We start from the raw sequence: 19,845 nt of genomic DNA, 5'->3' as shown, positions 1-19,845 counted from the left end.
TTATCACCATATTCTCGCGCAATGAGCGCAGTTCTTTATCTAAATTACTGTTTCCCGCGCACAGCAATTGCTTAAGGGACGCACGGTAAAGCATTTTCTAATTTAGGTCAGGACTGGCAATTACTTTATTGATGGTTGCTGTTGTAGTGAACTGAGCATTAATAGAACATTTTAGAAGCTTGTTGATTTAGATAAATGTGTATTCTACGGTACGATTCAAATTGTGAATGTGATTGAGTAAATTGAAAGTGTATGTATACGAAAGGAAAGTTTCAAGTCTCTAAAGATCTACAACGGTGAAAACAAGGTAAATATTAGGGTGGGGAAAATGGGATACCTTTTCTTTCTATTGTCTCGTCCCATTTGGCAGTTAACAAAAAATGTTTAAACAATTTTAAAACCGTATTCCAACGACTCCAATACGATCATGATATTTGGATACTATATGCTAAAGGTGTCCCACCTTACCCCACATTACCACATTATAACTAAACTAAAATCTATTCCGTCTGTACATATATGTATATTAGATGGCGTGTAGACCGCTTATCTTTACGGGCAGTTGGGATCGTTCAGAAATCCAAAAGGGTATTGAAGTTTGCACATCAGTTTTGGTCTTTTGTTAACTGGTATTTGAAGCGTAAATATCTTGAAGGCTCCGAATGGGTAGGACATAAAGAATCGCAGCCAAGGATTGTTTTTCACGTTGTCGTCTGTAAAGATTTTTAAACTTTAAGTTTTATATGTTTTAAGCCAAACTTTAAATTTTATATGTACCATGCCACGCCCTAATACGGATATCTCCTGGCAGTGTATAAGCCTATCACATTATACTATAGTAGGGTGGGGGAAGATGGGACACCGTATTATTTTGTTTTCTTTTTTCATTTGGTAGTAAACAAAGAAAATTCAAAAAAATATGAAACCGTATCCTTACGACTTCAACAGACCGTTGTTAATTCTTTAAAACACATTCAGGCTATTTGGAAATTGTGTGTTTAAGGTGTCCCATCTTCTCCCACCCTACTATATCAATCACCAATGAGCTACGTGTGCCGGACTACACGCATGCATTTTCACTATGTATATGCCAAATCGTTAAACGCGAGCATCAGTTTTCGTGCTATTTAGCCCAGCCTTATAAAGAAACATTGCAGTCAATTTCTAAATAAAACTATATGGCAGTTAACATGCAAATCAATCGTTCGGTTAGACTCGTTAGAGATTAAACATGCAATGCAACTATGATGTATATATGATGATTCGTGGTTTTGTTAATTGGCGGTTAGTGATTACCATTTGTGGTGAACGGACGAAGTCCTTTTATAACAAAGTTATTGCAGAAAAAATCGTCACCAGCAACGTTAAAATTACAGGCGCTTGCATCGGTGAGTTAGATGAATTTCCTATTCCTATTAGATCATTATATGTGTGTGTTTCAACTACTGTACATACAAACGTAAACGACATTTAAGCTTGTTAATAAAACTTACTGATGCACACAACACCGTTGCCTGAGAAGCCAGTAGAACACGAGCAAGTAAAACTTCCAATTGTGTTAGAACAAACAGCATTCGCGCTACAAAAGGAGTTAGTTGCGCATTCGTTTATATCTGTGAACAATGAAAATAAAAAGATAAAATTAAACATAATTTATAGAAACGATGAATGATTAAATAAATGTAACTTGCTTTATCCTCGCGTTGCTGCAAAACGACAAACGTTATAACACGGGTGTACATACACCTCGCGCCAGCTTATGAGTTAACAAGTGTGCTACTTTGTAGGTGATTATTTTATTTTTTTGGTTGATTTTTTCGTTTTTATGTATGGCTGTTAATTTGGTCAATCCATTAGTGACCACTAGCGTTGAGCAATTGCCGTTAACTATTGCAGCACGTACTCAATGTAAACATATTAAAAGTGTAAACAGCGCATATAAAACAAACGTCGATGTTAATTACCGAAAATCTACATAACATGTACCTGAGCAAGTTTGACCGTTTCCCGAATACCCCGGATTACAAGCGCATGTAAAAGCTCCTGCTGTGTTCGTACATTTCGCAGAAGAATGACATTTGTGTATACCAGTTGTACATTCGTCAATATCTGTACGGTATATTACAATATATACTCACATATACTAGGGCCTCACATATACCCTAGTATATGTGAGGCATAACCTGTTTAAAACACGGTTATGCCTCACATATACTAGGGTGGGAGAAGATGGGACACCTTTAGTACCTAATCGTGTTTTTAACAATTAAGAACGGTCTATGGGAGTTGTATAAGAATATGGTTTTATAATTCCTTGAATGTTCTTTGTTTATCACCAAATGGGACAAAAATAGAATGAAAAAGGTGTCTCATCTTCCCCCACCCTACTATACATTAAAGATGGGTTTAATTTGTAGCTTATTTTAGCGGCTACAATATAGCCTATACTTACCCAAACATGTTGTACCGTTTCCAGTGTACCCTGTATTGCAGTCACAAGTAAAACTTCCCAATGTGTTTGTGCATGTTGCTGAGGCATGACAGGTATTTGTTCCAACCATACATTCGTTGATATCTGTAAATCGTATACAAAGATGGTTATACACTGTGGCGCAGCCAGGGGGGTTAGGGAGTCGCGACACCCCCTCTTTTAAACCAAAAAAAATCTAAAAAAATATATATTTTTATTTTTTTATTAAAACCCCACCTTATTTTCTTCTGGCTGTGCCACTGGTCATACATGTTGGCTACAATCCAAATTAGATTGTTAAAGTTTCATTATAAGCGCTTACCTACACAGGCAGTCGTTCCATCGCCATTATAACCAGTATTACAAGTGCATGTGTAACTACCCGCTGTATTTGCACATGAAGCTAAGTTATGGCAGTTGTCTGTTGCAAGCGCACATTCATTCTTATCTAAAGAAACACACAATTTTAGAAAACCTATGTTATAATACAAGTTTTCATTCTCTGTGTATTAGCAGCATGAGATTTGATGTTTCCCTAAACTAAACGTTTGTGCATAGTAGGGTGGAGAAAAACTAGACATATTTTCATTCTATTAACTCCACCCAATTTGCTAGTAAACAGAGACACTGAAAGAATTATAAAACCATATTCTCACGACTGCTATAGATTGTTAACTGTTTAAAACACGTCCAGAGAATTTGGATATAATGTGCTAAAAGTATCCCATTTGACCCCACCATACTATATATAATTTTATTCACAAACCGTAGTTTAAGCTACGTTGCACTTAGTCTTACCTGTACATGTGAATCCGTTCCCGCTGTATCCGCTATTACATACACACGAGTAAGTACCAGGAGTGTTTGTACACGTCGCGCTGCTGTCACAAGGCTTACTTAGACACTCGTTAATATCTGTGCAAGTTGTGCTGTTGCCGGTAAACCCGTGTTTACAGGCGCACGCAAAACTTCCCGCGGTGTTTATGCAAGTGGAGTCCACATGGCAGGTTCCTAATGCACATTCATCGATGTCCGTGCAGATCATTCCATTGCCGCTATATCCACTGTTACATTTACATTTAAAGCTCCCCGGCGTGTTTGTGCACATCGCGTTTGCGTTGCAAACGTTGAAACTGCATTCATCAATATCTGTGCACATCGTGCCATTGCCGGAGTAACCAATGTTACATGCGCATACAAAGCTTGCAAGCGTATTTAAGCAAGTTGCATTTGCGTGACAGGTGTGCGTGTTCTCCATGCATTCGTCAACGCCAGTGCAGTTTAGACCATCACCAGTAAACCCAGCTTTACATGCACATGTAAAACTGCCATCTATATTGGTACAATCGGCGTTCATATGACAATTACTAGAATTGTCAGCGCACTCGTTCTTATCTGCAAGATAAAAAAACTATTATGTTTTATTAATCCAATTCTTGCGTTTAATAGTGTAATTAAGGTGGGGAAATACAGGCATCTATAAAGCTTAATATCTAGATATTCTGATCTTGTTTTAAACGATTAACAACGGTCTATATGAGTCACGAGGATTCGGCTTTATATCTCTTTGGATGTCCTTTGTTTACTACCCATTGGAACAAGAAAATAGAATAAAAAAGTGTCCCAACTTTTCCCTACCTGACTACATATGTTTAATCATGGACCATTAAAGCGACGATGTTCTTATTAACACCAGCCGAAATTTTTACGCATTACTGAGATTTTTTTTTATTCTTTGAGTGATGGCTCGGCAGTGACAAAATTTACAGAAAGTTTTCGTACAAATGTTACATATAATTACAATAAGTTAGTACTACTTACCGACACATACAGCATGTCCGGTCTTGACGAATCCGCTTAAACAAATGCAATTAAAACTTCCCATCGTATCATTACAAACCGCATTTGTACACACAGGTGGCGTTTGTGAACATTCGTCGATGTCTAAAATTAAACAACATTTAAAACTACAAAATTGCCGCTTATTTCTCGTATGCTGGTCTATATAGGGTGGGGGAGATGGAACACCTTTTCAATATACTTTCACGTTTCATTTGGTAGTAAACAAAGAAAATTTAAATAATTATAAAACTGTATCCTCACGACTCCCATAGATCGTTACTAATTGTTTAAAACACGATCAGTATATTTGGATATTATGTGTTATTGGTGTCCTATCTTCCCCCATTTTAATATTTATAAAGTTTTACGACTTGCCCAACTTTCCCGTGAATGGTATAGATACTTACTAGAGCATGTTACACCGTCGCCGCTATATCCCGCATTACAAGCGCATGTGAATGAACCGAAAGTGTCGATACAGTTCGCGTTCATATCGCAGTTGTCTGTTCCTAATGCGCATTCGTCAACGTTCGGTACTGGAATAACATGTATGAAAACAGTTTAAATGTACTTTCATAAAATGAAAAGTTGTTTTTTTTTTATAAAATTCAAGTTCCACAACTGTACCGGTGGAACAAAAGTATTGTGCCGATAAAATGTATGTTGGCACCTTACGTGCCCAAATTTGCATAACTGTTTGTCAAACCCCTGCGCTTACACAAATGCTTAGCAAATTACGTTTTTCAACTCTAGTCAACTAAAACAAGGCTCTTATTGTGCTACGATATGTAATAAACAAAATCAAGTCAAACGGATAGTGTAATATATAAGGATGTTTACGTTACGAAAAAGTCCAACTTCATGAGCACTATACTAGAATATAGGGTCAGGTTCGTGGACTTAGTTACAGAAATATGTACAATACTTTACATTTTTTTAGGCGAAAGTGATATAAATATACTTACACACGCAAGCCCCGGCATGGCTTACTAAACCTGTTGGGCAGTTACATGTAAAACTCCCTGGCGTATTCACACACGTAGAGCCAGCATGACACGGATTTGTTGAGCACTCGTTGATGTCTACAAAACATGTCGTAATTAGAACCAAACGGTTATTTAATTTTTCCTCCGGTTATTCACGGGGGTAATGAGATATGTCTGGACATAAATAGTTATTGTAAAGAAAGACGTTCAGCACCCATGACAGAGTGACGACATGATTTACCCCTTCCCTCCATTGAAGCGCAAACGTCTGCGGGTGTGGCTGTCAATTCCATAAAGGTTGATTCAACTTTTTAGAACTGGACGTTATACAATATTGCGTTTAAATGAGTTTATTCTATTGTCATGAGTCTTGGAGGGTTGAACCACACGTCATTTGTTCAAAATTTTCATTAGCAATTGTATAATAAAGCGATTCTCTTTAATTTTGTCATGACAGATTAAGTTTCACAATTTAGTTCTTACCGACGCAAGATGTCGTCCCAGTGTAACCAGTTAAGCAAGGACACATGAAACTCCCCAAAGTGTTTACGCACATTGTGTTTGCTCCAGTGCAAGGCGAAGTCGCGGATGTACATTCATTAAGATCTGTTTGAACAGGTTAATTTAAGGTAAAATGACCAAGCCTTCTAGATTTCCTGTTTTCAAAACGACACCTTTTGTAAATACGCTTCAGTGGAGTACAGAAACCTTATGTAACTTATTTTTTGAATCAATTTCTTGTGGCCCTTATTACGATTTTTACAAAATGTACTTTACTAAAGTCAGTATGACAGTGTATAGTGTTATACACGCGTTGTCGTATATTTTACCTGTGCAGTTTGGCCCTGTGTAACCCGTCTTACAGTTGCATTGAAATGAACCAAATGTATTCACGCATGATGCTGCTGTACTTGGGCACGGATTTGCTGCGCATTCATTGATGTCTATAAGAAAGAAAACCTTGCGATGTTAATCGTATATATTTTTATAAAAGGCATTTCTTAAATTTGAAAAAGTGGTTTAAACTTTCTGTGAAGGTGTTAATATTAAACAAGTAAAACTCGTTTCCGTATATTAACATATAGTGTAAAATAAATCACCATATCTGGCGTAAATCTCAATTCGGCTGATGTGTATGTATCGCTGCTGAATCTCACCCATATACAGAAACGCTGCGTTTTATTGATTTCCATATATATAAGGAGAATTTCCGAGCGTTTAGGTCAACTACCCACTTGCAGTATTTTAAATACAATATCGTCAAAATGTTTCTCGCGGTTTAAGGTTCGTTCAACTGTCTCATTGAGACATGTGTCATACATCTCAATAACCACCTTTAAATATCTCAAGATTCCTAAAAGCCCCGCCCGCGTGGGTGGTAATCGTATACGCACGTCATTTTTGAGACAACTTATATATACGTCAACCAGCGGAATGTTGGAGTATAAACCACATATACGACTCATCTTATGTCTTACCTTGACAATTCATTCCTTCGGGAAAAAGTGTTACGTTTAGGGGCGCTTGAACCTCAACGTCGTTTATGCTGACAAATCCTGTTTTGCATTTACACCTCAGTAATAACTGGTCGATCTGCGTACAGTCAGCTTGTTCCGCACAAGGGTACCCATCACCTCCGAATCCGACAGTACACAGGTTCTTTTCTGCACACACAGATACACACACAGAGAATTCAAATTTGTTAATTATAGAGTAAGTTGGGGAAGATGGAACACATTTCGTTCCGTTTTCTCGACCCATTTGGTAGAAAACAAAGAACATCAGAGTTACAAAACTTTATGCTCACGACTTCCATAGACCGTTGTAATTTCTTTAAAACGTGATCAGGATATTTGAATTTCATGAGCATACGATGTCCTATTTTCACCCACACCTATGTCAATATTTATAAAAATGGGCCACCTCAGACCAAACCCTATATAGGCCATGGTATATGACCCTACATGACTTTAACCATATATAGATTAGTTCAATCTCACTCAGTAGTTGTTTTTGTAACTTATTTACCTTCGCGGGGTAACGGCTGGGTTAAAATGTTCGATATTGCGTTCTTTTTATCGATTCATTTAGTAGTACACCAAATTTATTTACAGAATTATATCACCTCTTATACTCACGACTTTAAAAAAGCGTCGATAATTGGTAAAGATACGATTAGATTGTGTGGAAAATTATGCATCTTGTCCCACTGTTGCTAATTATACGATAACACTATATACCCAGGGTTTAAAATTTGAAACGAAATTCTATTTATTCATATATATATTTAAATAGTTTTACGATACTCTCCTCTGTGTTTATTGAGCTTTGTTTTTGTTTAAGTTAAGCGAACTATGAATTTTTAAAACGTTGGTCTAATCTCTTCGCAAAACGTACAGTAGGATGGGACATCTTTAGAACATATTATTTAAATATCCTGATCCATTTTTAAACAATTAACAACGATTTATGGAAGTCGTGAGGATACAGTTTTACAATTCTTTGATAGTTCGTTGTTTACTACCAAATGGGACGAGAAAACAGAATAAAAATGTTCCATCTTCCCCCACTCCACTATATATATATAGGTACTTACGGAACGTGATTTCAGGAACAGTTTGGATAATTACTATGAAGCGGCTCGCGTCAGATTCGTTCGCAAATGCAAAGAATATATTCCCTAAATCGGGCGGTGAGAATTTGAATACAGTGTTCACTAGAAAAAAAACATTTGTTACTGCGTAGAATCACCTCTTTAACTGCTTCTAAATAGTTACCTATAGAGCTTTGTGAATTCACTATGTCGACCGCGCAGAACACAGCAAGTAACAGAGCAAGTCGCCACATTTCAATAGTCTTTTCCCAACTCTGTCAAATATATTGTCTATTTTTTTATTCAAACGACTAATTAATGTAATTCTGCAACAGAAAACACCCACTGTAAGATGCTTGTGCTATAGTCCGTTATAAACTAAACGCTATTAGAGTTATTAGCTCTCGAATGTAGATAAGAAAGCTTTAGCATTGTATAGGGAACTAAAGATATCCATACGGATACGCTCGTTGCCGATGACTCGATTTTGGGTTAGGCTATTACGTCGTTGCTATTACGCTCGGCGTATTTACCTGTTTTCTCGGATAACTACACGCATTTCAGTCCTTTAAGACTCGTTCATACGGGACGGTGAACTATATAAAGAAAGTTTCATGTGCGTGTCCACTACATGGCGTAACCACGATTTTATATCAATTCTTTTAAAAAATTGTTTTTTTTCATTTATAATTCTTCTTCTTTCGGCGGTTTAATTATTTGGATCTTTTTATAGTGTTAAATTTGAAATTAAACATCCGCTTTAAAAAGACTGTGGGGTAAGATGGGATACGTTATTACAAAATTTCCCTGATTGTGTTTTTAACAACCTACCACGCTCTTTTTAAGTCGTAATGCGGTAGGGTATATAATTCTATCAAATAAAAGGAAACGAAAACATGTTCCTTCTTACCCCAACCTACTATATGTACCATTCTGTCCAGCAATTTATTGATAAACTGTATGATAGGAAATATGCCATACTACATTCAAGTATATACGCCTTCTACACGCATTATGGGACACTATATCAATTACTACTCAAATTATTATCGTCCATACGCATGCTTGTGCCTTTCAAAGAACGAAATTGATTTTCTTAAAACAACGTAAACATTTTGGCGTTCAATTTTAATGCCAAGAGATTTGGTTAAGACCTAATCCAATGATATTTTTAAAGCCAACACCAACGCACCAGAAAGTTAGTAAAAACTAAACGCGACTCATTTTACGTTCGCCAATATATTATCCTAATATTTTAACGCAATTTTTAATGCCCTTTGTATTGCGACCGGCCGTAATTTTTCGTATTATATTTCGTGACATTTTACTGAATACAGCATGAGTTGACAAAACGCCACTTAGGCCACACCCAGACTAGATATCTAAACACGCGTAAGATACTGTGAATACATACTAAGTCGCCCGGAAAATATTTTTCTTTTCAAATGTGTATTATAATGTAATAGCTAAAAAAGTATTTCTTTTTGTCAAGCCAACAACCTGACGACTCCAAAAGACAGTTTTAAATTGTTAAAAACATCCATCTTACCCCACAGTTTTGTACATGCAGTGGCCACATACACACTCTGTTCGCACGATATGACTTGATTAGTAATTGGCCCGTAACGTTGCGGTGCATTGTGGTCACTGGTCGTAGGCTTTTCGTTTATATTTTTTGTAATAGAAAGTCCGGTTCGATTCGTTAGCTCACGCGTTTTTGATTTCAGACAGGTTTACCAACTATTCTCTTAAAAATAAGTTTTATATTGTAAAATGAAGTAAGACCAGTCAAATAAATTATGTTTAAAAAGCAGTAGTATTCATTTTACCGCCTGTAATTTCGATTTTAGGATTATTGTCAAATTTGTTTCTGTTTTCACCAACAGCTATTGCTCCTTAGTGCCCTCCTTTGCATTTCAAAGTTTTTTCAATCGTAGCTAAGGTCTAATACTTCTCCAATGCCAATAAATTCTGCTTGTCGCTGCCCCTTCGATTTCTTAATCCATACTTAACTATAAACAGCAAGGAGACTTGTTATTGTTTTTGGACAAATTTCATTTTCATTTTAACCAAGTCTTTTTAATGAAGAATATTCTTTTCATTTTTTGATTTTTTTTATTGTTTATGATAAGACTACATTGGTACACCAAATATTTCAGGGGCGGAATATCCTTCTACTCGGTCTCAAACAATCAACTTGCAGGCACATCGTAAAATATCAAGAAAGGCAGTTTGCGTTATAAGTGTAGTGAAGTATCAAGGCATGTGAATGGTGAAAAAAAAACATTGCTCATTGTAGATGGAAAATTAAATCAATTGCGTTTCATGTAAAAGTGCAGTTTGCCTTTCTATCGTCGAAGTTACAATTGTTTCAATTATTAAACAGTTAACAAAAGCGTTCTGTAGACGCTTTTGGCTCACACATTGATTTATATAAGAACCTTCAAGTTACAGGCGCATTCTATTTTTTAGATTACAGGAAAAGAATAGATTAAATAAAAGTGGCTATGTATAAGCTAATATATATGGATATAAAAGCATGTTATTAAATAATTAGTGTCAGTTCGAAACACAACACGCGTTATCGTCGTTTAGATTCATGGCCGCGTGATTGGCTGAGAGCAGACACGTGACTATGAGATCAGTTACGAATCAATGGCATGGGTGTTCACGTGATCAAGTTCGTAGTTCTTCTGATTGGAAGCACGTTTGCGGCAAAAGAAAGCGACCAACAGACCGATGATAAGAATTAAAACAAGACTTCCCAAACCTATCAGAACGTAGAGAGTTGTTCTGTCTTCTTGCTGACTGACAGTGCCAGTGCCAGTGTTCGGGATAACGATTTCTTCTGAAATTTTGTTTTTTTGTAAGAAACAATATCACTTATTATATGGTGTAGGATATTGCTCCGCTTTTAGTAGTTTTTTTTATACTGCATGACATAGTTCACCAAAAAGGGTTGCTTTTTGTACTTGTTAACTATATGTGCAAAATCGCATCTGGAATTTGTTCTACTCTCTTATACACTATGAGCAAAACAAATTCAGTGTAAATACTTGGGCACTGTCCTTACCTTTAACACACTTTCCCTCCGATGTTTTCCTCGTGCCTTTGGAGCACCAGCAAACCTCACGTTCTACGGCATTCCTATTCACCACACATACGCCTTCACCGCAATCTTTCCGGCAGGTTTCGTCGCCTGTGTATTAAAACATTAATGTAAAAAAACGGTATACCAAAAAAATGAGCTTATCTAGACCTACCTAATGCTCGAACGATTGCAAATTGAGCTTCCCCGTGTTGGGAATCTTCATTCCTCCGAAGCCTCATAATTACAGTCGCTCTCTTTCTTCTACCAATTGCGCCACACTATAAACACAACGTATGTAACTAATATAGAGGCAAACATAGCGCAATACACTTACCGAAGGTGCGCAGACAATACCACCAGTTTCCACGCATGTCGACACCTCGAATGAGTATATAGTGGACGATGATCCCGACGGGAAAAACAAAGCAGGTACTTGAACGAGTGCTTGGCTCGAAGTTCCTTGTTTCAACAAACTAACCAGATTCGATAAGCCAGATAAAGATGGATCCTGAGAGACGCAACCTCCCCTGTGTAAATTAAACTTATTTTTTTCTAATAAGAACAAAAATACAAGCAATGCCTATTGTCAATAATCACAAACCAGGCGCAGTAGTAGTTGGTATATACGCGCACCTGCCTCTTATTGCAGGCAGAGGTTACTACTATCGTTGCCCCACAACTTACGACTTATTCACTTACGAAACGAGTTCAACCGAGTCAGAGTTGTCGCTTGCTGCTGCTTGTATTCTGTCCACTATCAGCTTCACATTTGATGCAAGAGACGTGCTTGATCCAATCTGCGAAAACAAAACGATAATTACTAAATTCCTCTGTACAATATATAGTGGGGTGGGGGAAGATTGGACACCCTTAGCACATTATATCCAAGTATCCTGATCGTGTTTTAAACAATTCTATGGGGAGTCGAAGGGATATAGTTTACAACAGTCTATGGGGAGTCGTAGGGATATAGTTTTATAATTATTTAAATGTTCTTTGTTTACTGATAAATGGGACGAGAAAATACAGTTAAAAGGTGTCCAATCTTCTCCCCACCCTACTGTATTTCCCCACATAGTAGTTTACGCTGTATGAATGAGATGCTGACAAAAGTAGGGTGGGGAAGAATGGGACACCTTTTTATTCTATTTTCTCTTCTCGCATTTGTTAGTTGACAAAGAACATTCAACGAATTATAATTCCGCCTCCTCACGACTCCCATAGTTTATGTTTAAAACACAATCAACATATTTCAACATATTTAGTTATTATGTGCTAAACTTTCCGGTCATTCCGCATCATATTATAACTAAATAAATATTTTACACAGGAAAATATATTACAGTTAAATTCTTCTATTTAAACCCGAATCGATTTAGTTTTCAAACTATTATCAGTATTTGACGCGAAAAACACTCCTAATTCACCCCTATAAAAAGGATATCAAATGAACAAAACAGCTGACGAGATTCGTTGTACAACTTACCCTTGCAAAAATACTCGTGTCGGTCGAGATAGGTCCTGCAATTGCATTGTTCAATCCAGCGTCGAAGAAAGGTTTCACCTCGAAATCCACATTAACTCCGATCCCAATACTTACACTAGGCTGCGCTACTTCACTGTAAAGACAGATTGTTAAGCGTTAGTGCTTCGTTTGGTGCTTAACATTTTGATAGGACTTTACATGGAAGTGAATTGATATTAAAGGCAGTATTATCATGGTATACGATAAACAAGCTTGGGGTAAGATGGCCCACGTTTAATTCCCTTTTATCATTCCTTTATAGGTAGTAAAAATAGTTTTATACGAACGTTTATTCTCATGGCCCCATAAATCAAGAGTTGTTAAGTGTTAAATATAAATTTTGGGTATTATATACTATCGGTATCCATCCTACCGCACAGCAATATAGAACTTCTATATGCAAGCATGTAGAATTACTTACCTTCTCGTAGCATTGATAGATAAGGTAACATTGATGGATGCTGGGAAATTACATTGTATCGGTATGTTCGCAAATTTTCCAAAAACAAACGACGCGGAGTTGTTGATGTTTGTAAGATTCCAGGAATACGTGAGAATCGAGGCAGTTGACTAAAGAAAATAAAGTTATGGGACTTTCTCCTTTAAATGTTTTAGTTTTTATATTAAAGCGCATTTGCTACAAGGTTTATACTTTATGTCTATAGTATATTGTGTATAGGAAAAATGGAACACCTTTTTATTCTATTTTCCCGTCCCATTTAGTAATAAACAAAGAAAATTTAAAGAATTATAAAATCGTATCCTCTAGACTCCCACAGAACCGTTTTTAATTCTTTAAAGTGCAGAGTATTGTATTATTTGCCAAAGGCGGCACGTCTTCTCCCACCCAATAGTATATGTATACTAGAATGGGGAAAGATGGGACGCCTTATCACTCTATTTACTGGTCACATTTGGTAGTAAACAAAGAAAATTCAAATAAATGTAAATCCGCACACTGATAACTCCTATTGACCGTTGTTAATTGTTTAAAATACGATCAGGGTATTTGGATATTCTGCGCTAAATGTGTCCTATCTTCTTCCACCCTACTATATATACTTGGGTTTTTAGCTTACCGTAACTACGGGGTCGCATGTTCCGCTGAATACGTGGTAGTCGCCCATAGTAGTACCGAGGCAGCTACCAAGGGTAAGCTTCGAAACATCAATATTGTGATTAACGAAGTATGGGATGTATGTTCTCAACTCAATGGCATTTTGTGTACAGTTGAAAGCAGTTGGCAACTCTAAATGAAAAAGTATATAAGTGGTGTTTAAACTGTATGAAAACACATGTTTTTTTATTCCATCTTTTGTACAACTTACAACATGTAACAGTTTCAAGCAAAAAACAAAGTCATGAAAAAAACAACAGAATTTAAAAAATGTTTTTTTGCTAGTGGTGTTATTTACCGTGTTTTAATTATCATAGTTTTGATATTTATCCTCGGGTAGCTGGCCACAACAGTTGTTACAGCGGTTATACTGTTTCATACACCTCATGCTTGCTTATTGGTTCGACATATATAACTTTGTGGCTGGTAGAATTATTTTGTATTGTAGCGCTGACAACTTAGACAACACAGAAGGAATAGCTAGGGTGATATAAATACCGCTATGTGTCTTACATATACTTACCGCAAACAGTTCCGTTGGCCTGCCCTGCTGGGCTTCTGTCTGCGTGTGTATCGTTGCAAACACATTCAAATCCTCCGTCATTATTGGTGCAGATAGCATTCGTTGAGCAATTCCCGTAGTTTACCTCGCATTCGTCGAAGTCTGTAATGTTTTAGTTAAAACCTGTACCAACCAGTGAAAACCGGTTCGCAATTACCTTCGATAGATGTAACCGGTTTTCCATTGATCATAGAGCTGAAACTTGTGCCTGAGAATCTCCCTTGCAAACCAACGTTATTATCAGTTGAACCAATGACATCTATTACGACTATGTATGTTGTGCTGGTTGTATTGCCGCTCAATTGCTCGAGAGTGACAGTAAGCCCTGTAGCATTGTATCCAAAGGTTGTTGTGCTTACTAGTTCGTCCAAAATGTTCTTGATCTAGAAAGTGAACGATAAACTTATATTTATAAGAAAGATTGTTTTATATGTATAGTTGGATGAGGAAAGATGAGACACTATTTCATTCTATTTCCAAACAAAGAAAATTCAAAGAATTATAAAACCGTATTCTCACGGCTACCGTTGTTAATTCTTTAAACCACGTTCAGGAAATTTAAATGTTATATGCACTTGACATTGAGCAAAGTATCGTAATCACGGTGTATCTGAATTGTAAACTAAAAAACCACTTAACGTTAAAAATCTTACCACAGTTGCGACGGCTGATTGCTGCGAGGCAACCGTCAGAGATGATGCGTCTTCCCCTGTTACAAGCTCTGCTCTAAAGTCTATGTTTAACACCAGCCCTGTGACAATAAAGGTATAGATTTAATCAATTGCCCTTATTTTATATATAGTAGGGTGGGGGAATATTGGACACCTCTAGCACATAATATTGAAATAACCTGATCGTGTTTTAAACAATTAACAACGGTCTATAAGAGTCATGAGGATACAGTTTTATAATTCTTTGAATGTTCTTTGTTTACTACCAAATGGGACAAGAAAATAAAGTTAAAAAGTGTCCCATTCCCCCCACCCTACTGTATAAGCCATATAAATGGGAATGAACGTTACCGGAGCATGTGATACCGTCACCCACAAAGCTGGGCGCGTTACAAGTGCACGTGAAGCTTCCCACGTTATTCGCGCAAGCAGCGTTTGTATCGCACGGCGATGTGAGGCACTCGTCAATGTCTGTAAGAAAGGTGTATGAAGTTCATTTTACGTAGCCGATTACAAGCATTAAAATGTCAGTATCAACACACTTACCAGCGCAATTTCCTGTAGTTCCAGTACCGGTGTAACCAGCGATGCAAGCGCATGTATGGCCACCGATAGTGTTGTTACAGGTAGCGAGCGTTGGGTCGCATGTATGGGTGCCGGTCGCACACTCGTCCACATCTGTAACGTTTACGTATTTGTTTTTAATTTTTATTACGTGATCTGGATGGGCAGCAAAATCTGCTTGCTGGTTTATGCATATGTTTTACGGAAATATTGAGAGTCTTAATATGTAATCAAGGGCATTCTATTTTATACTATGGTGAAGGTCCTTCTCGGGGATCTGGAAATTAAACCATGAATGGATTAGGATTATATGTATGCTACCCAGAGTTAATGGGTTCAAGACTCGACGCTGCTACCATTGTCAGCGTGTGTGTTTTTTTGGCAAGACACCTAACGGCAATTGCTCCAACCCAGTGGTCACTAATAACGACTATCGTTTTCCGGCCACGCAAGGATAAAGTTAGTAAAGTTATATTCATTCATGTTGCCTGCCCCCCCCCCCCCCAAAAAAAAATTAAGTATGGATCGACATAACTTACCGTTGCAAGTTGGATTGCTTACAATGTCGAGTACGTAACCAACATTGCACGTACAATTATAACTCCCGGTCTGATCCACACAAGTTCCAGCTGCTGTTCCGCCACAAATACTGGGTCCGACGTGAGAACATACGTCAAAATCTGAAAGTATTGACAATTTTAAAACCCATAGTTCACCAGCCTAAAACGACAAGACTAACCGGTGCATGTAAAACCGTCTCCTGAATACCCTAAATTGCAGGTACATGTAAAACTTCCGGGTGTGTTCACACATACTGCGTTTGCATTGCATGTGTGTGTACCAAGCGTACATTCGTCATCATCTAGTAAATAAATAAAGGTTGTTTATGTATTTTCTTGAACGTTATTGTCACAGGCAGAGTAATTTCAGGCATTTAGTGAACACGTATTTCTTTAACACGTTCAAATACCATGGAACTGTTGCAGTTACTAAAATAGTCGTCCACACAAAACTAAGGACGTAAGCGGCCATTGGCACTCGTTAACCGTTACACAACTAAGGCGTGGTCACTTAATTTTACTCATTGTTGTTCAACGATATATAGTTCCGGACACGGTTATAGATTTGTAAACGATAAAGATTAATATACTTTTACACGTTAAACGTCAAAGCGGAATGTTTCCTCAGTTTATAACTTTGGTATACTAGGATGGGGGAAGATGGGACACCTTTGGCACATAATATCCGAATATCCGGATCGTGTTTTAAACAATTAACAACGGTCTATGGGAGTCGTGAGCATATAATTTTATAACTCTTTGAAAGTTCCTTGTTTACTACCACATTGGACGAGAAAATAGAGTTAAAATGTGTCCCAACTTTCCCCATCCTACTATATTACAAACGCCCAGACGAACGCCAAAAAAATTTAAAAAATCTATTCGCACTTATTGCCAAACTTACCATCGCAAATCAGGGTTGTCATGTTCAAGGTGTATCCGCCAGGGCAATTGCATGTGTACGAACCAATTGTATTCACACACGCTCCAACTCCACAAAGTGGAGCACCGCTCGCGCATTCGTCAATATCTGTGTTAAAAAGGATTTTAATTTTAAGTGTTACATAAAAATAAATTAAAATTTGTGCCTTGCAATGTTAAAGTGTCCCAAAAATATTTCATGAAATAAAAGTATCTGGAACGGTATCTGGTTGACGATATAGGCGCATCAAAAACCTGACAAGATTCTCATTTAAAGCGTTATTTTACACACATTCTCTATATTTTCTATTTTAAACATAATGTAACAGTGTGCCACTACACTTGGCTTGTAGGATTGCTAAAATTGTTATACTTTGTACAAATATTTCAAGCACGTCTTTTTCGAAACTATTGTTATTTCAACCGAAGTTTTTCCCCAAACGAACGCTGCTGTTTATAAAGAGTCTATAAAAAATCAGTTTACCTGGGCAATTTGTCCCATCTGGAGTTACAGTTACACCAGTGGATGCCGGTGTAAAAGTGGTCGTGCTGGCTGTTTGATTGAAACCATTGTTACACCTGCACTGAAAGACAGAGGAAGCTATTACTGTGCACGTTGAGTTGCTTGCGCAAGGATAAGTGTTGGTGAACTTGCTTCCCGCATATAGGCTGGTGTCGCATGGACTCGCATCTGAGTTGTAAAATAACAAGTGTTTTAGTTGATTATACCGGTCACCAAAATAGACGAGTTACGTTGTGTTGCGCCGGCAGGGATGTTAGTGGTGGCATCTGCGGGACTTGGTGCGGCGCTAACGGCAAACTCGTTGAAAACGCTCACTCCGGTGTTCACTTGCACAGTCACTGCGTAGAATGCTGAAAAAAGGAAAATTCGTTTAGAAGATGAAAAATGTCGTATAAGTTAAACATAGTATTATCAGACTTTTTTGTATAAAAATTTTCTATATTACTGCTATCTTACGTGTTTGGTGTTACTTCCGAATCCACAATATAGTGCTAATTTCTACAGAGAGTGAAGCATAATATTTTGAGCGTTTGTTTACCCATTTTTAGTTCGGGTTTCGAAAGTTATTGTGTTCAGATTAAGCTTAAACTTTTCCCACGCAGCACAAGTTTTATACAAAAATATCGCCGGGCCAGAAATAGGTTTAGGTTAAAGCTTTTCCGAGATCAGCGTTTCTTAAACTGCGGTAAATTTACCCCTTGTGTTAAATTCCTTGTAATTAGAGGGTAAATGAGCTACCAATCAAAATCCACATCATTTGAAAATTGCATACGAAAAAGTTTAAAAAGCACTGTGACCTAGCGTTTATTTTCCGTCGCAAAGTGCTTTCATAGTTTAAAATACCTGCATTTACGTCCAAAGCGTCCAGTACAAGAGCTTGAGATGAAAGTAAGATAAAGGCGAATAATGCTGGAGAAATATTCATTTCTGTTGCGTATTTTTTGATATTCTATGTTTCCGTAAATCTAAAATACTTCCTACGAAAAAAAACGGTCAATAAATATTCTTATACGAAAACTGTAATATTTTAAAAGGTAATCCCGCTTTTGTAAGTAAGTTTTCGGCAGGTGCGGCCTCTTTTATAGCCTAGCGCTATATGCTAATTCGATTATACCCTGTTATGAAAAAGGCGTCGTTTAGGCTATTTTAAAACGAAGCCTTCAGCAACTCGTAAATAGCATTCCACCTCAGCCTTTTCGCTCGTATAAAAAAAGGGAAGGTTACACCCTTGAATAAACATCACGCCTTATTTCCTGATACTTTTTTACTGCGTGTGAAACTGTATCACAATATATTAACTTTTCGCATTCCAACCTGATTAACACGAGAAAGTGTGTATGCTGATATTTTCTTGATAAATATTTTTGGCTTTGTCCTTGTATGCTTATATAGATTGCATTGTACCGTTTGTACTTTCATTATACATGTAATATCATACATGAGCATACACGTAATTGGCATTTACTCAAGAGGACGAAAGAGGCACACGAAAAAAACAAATGTATTCTTTGTTTGCATTGAAAGTCTGAAGGTATAGTAGGATAAATGCGCAAATATATGCTACAATTATAAACGGGAAGTGCCTCAGATGTAATCGTCTCTCGTCGTCGTTTTCTCCGCCTTTGCTTGTGTTGCGACAGTTTCTTTGGTCGTTGTCAGGTACCAGGGGTACCAGGCGTTTGTGCTTTTTGAAAGAGTTTTGCTAGAGTCTTATTTATAGGCATGATTGCTTAAGGACACTATGGGTCGGGTACATATAGACTACTGAGAGCATGCATAGTACGAATCGTTATGGAACTACAGTAAGCATGGGTATGGTTTTGTATGCTACATATATACGCTAAGAATTTTGAACCCTGTCGTCTGTGCACGCGTATTCATCGTTTGGAATCATGGACACGTGACTATGAACTCCGGAACTATGAAGCGATCGCATTGACGTTCACGTGACTAAGTTCGTATTCTTTCTGGCCCGTGGCGCGTTTGCGGCAAAAGAAAGCGACCAACAGAACGATGATAAGAATTGAAACAAGACTTCCCAACCCTATCAGAACGTAGAGAGTTGTTCTGTCCACTTGTTGAGTGGTCGTTGTTCCTGTGTTTCCATTCCCATTTCCTGTAGGTATTTCTGCGAGGTAAAGAAGTTTGTTTAAAAGGGTTTTAAAGAAAAAGTAACAAAAATAGCAGAAATGCATTGACTCAATTTTAGACACTGAAAACTCAATTGTTGATATAACGCACCTTTAAAGCTAGTAAAACTTATTAAAGGGCTATAAAAGGGCTTATAAATATAAAGTGAGCTTACTTGAACAAGTTCCGTCTGTGTTTTTGAGTGCATCATTAGAGCAAAAGCATTCTTGTCTGTTCAGGATCGTGTTAATGATGCACGCACCATCTCCGCACTCTTTAGTACACGGATC

The 19,845-nt window shown here is 37.4% G+C and overlaps 3 protein-coding genes across 5 annotated transcripts in view; all 3 read right to left on the bottom strand.

The window, feature by feature from the left end:
- Window positions 1-182: 182 nt before the first annotated feature.
- On the bottom strand, window positions 183-8,555 carry LOC100176367 (fibrillin-2). Of its 3 annotated transcripts, XM_026834996.1 has the most exons (16): window positions 8,076-8,555; window positions 7,895-8,014; window positions 6,777-6,962; window positions 6,129-6,242; window positions 5,782-5,904; window positions 5,278-5,394; window positions 4,720-4,848; window positions 4,292-4,414; window positions 3,269-3,865; window positions 2,793-2,918; window positions 2,453-2,575; window positions 2,200-2,238; window positions 1,987-2,118; window positions 1,494-1,613; window positions 1,297-1,412; window positions 578-713 (listed from the first exon to the last, which is right to left on the bottom strand). In XM_026834996.1, the coding sequence occupies exons 1-15, from the start codon at window positions 8,143-8,145 to the stop codon at window positions 1,324-1,326; spliced, it is 2,208 nt and encodes a 735-aa protein (XP_026690797.1). In that variant the 5' UTR covers window positions 8,146-8,555; the 3' UTR covers window positions 578-713; window positions 1,297-1,323. The 3 variants fall into 3 exon arrangements, with proteins under 3 accessions (XP_026690796.1, XP_002122013.3, XP_026690797.1); XM_026834995.1 differs by lacking the exon at window positions 1,297-1,412 and having other exon boundaries at window positions 183-713; window positions 8,076-8,542; XM_002121977.5 differs by lacking the exons at window positions 1,297-1,412; window positions 2,200-2,238 and having other exon boundaries at window positions 183-713; window positions 1,987-2,109; window positions 8,076-8,534.
- Window positions 8,556-9,986: 1,431 nt separating this feature from the next.
- On the bottom strand, window positions 9,987-18,463 carry LOC100185781 (latent-transforming growth factor beta-binding protein 1). Its single transcript, XM_018812589.2, has 19 exons — window positions 18,269-18,463; window positions 17,656-17,775; window positions 17,387-17,593; window positions 16,886-17,011; window positions 16,161-16,283; window positions 15,961-16,101; window positions 15,404-15,535; window positions 15,209-15,328; window positions 14,840-14,937; window positions 14,344-14,569; window positions 14,148-14,288; window positions 13,587-13,756; window positions 12,929-13,077; window positions 12,469-12,601; window positions 11,682-11,779; window positions 11,317-11,509; window positions 11,155-11,260; window positions 10,965-11,090; window positions 9,987-10,739 (listed from the first exon to the last, which is right to left on the bottom strand). The coding sequence occupies exons 1-19, from the start codon at window positions 18,348-18,350 to the stop codon at window positions 10,537-10,539; spliced, it is 2,694 nt and encodes an 897-aa protein (XP_018668134.1). The 5' UTR covers window positions 18,351-18,463; the 3' UTR covers window positions 9,987-10,536.
- Window positions 18,464-18,872: 409 nt separating this feature from the next.
- Window positions 18,873-19,845, bottom strand: part of LOC100175571 (neurogenic locus notch homolog protein 1) — a 6,754-nt gene continuing 5,781 nt past the window's right edge. Inside the window, exon 20 of the mRNA XM_026835001.1 lies at window positions 18,873-19,290. The gene's annotated coding sequence lies outside the window, so the exon portion shown is untranslated. The remainder of the gene's footprint in view (window positions 19,291-19,845) is intronic.

The sequence above is a fragment of the Ciona intestinalis genome, chromosome 7, assembly GCF_000224145.3.
Source record: "Ciona intestinalis chromosome 7, KH, whole genome shotgun sequence".
NCBI classification, from domain to species: domain Eukaryota; kingdom Metazoa; phylum Chordata; class Ascidiacea; order Phlebobranchia; family Cionidae; genus Ciona; species Ciona intestinalis.
The sequence above is the reverse complement of the archived record's forward strand: the minus strand, read 5'-3'. Positions and strand labels throughout refer to the sequence as shown.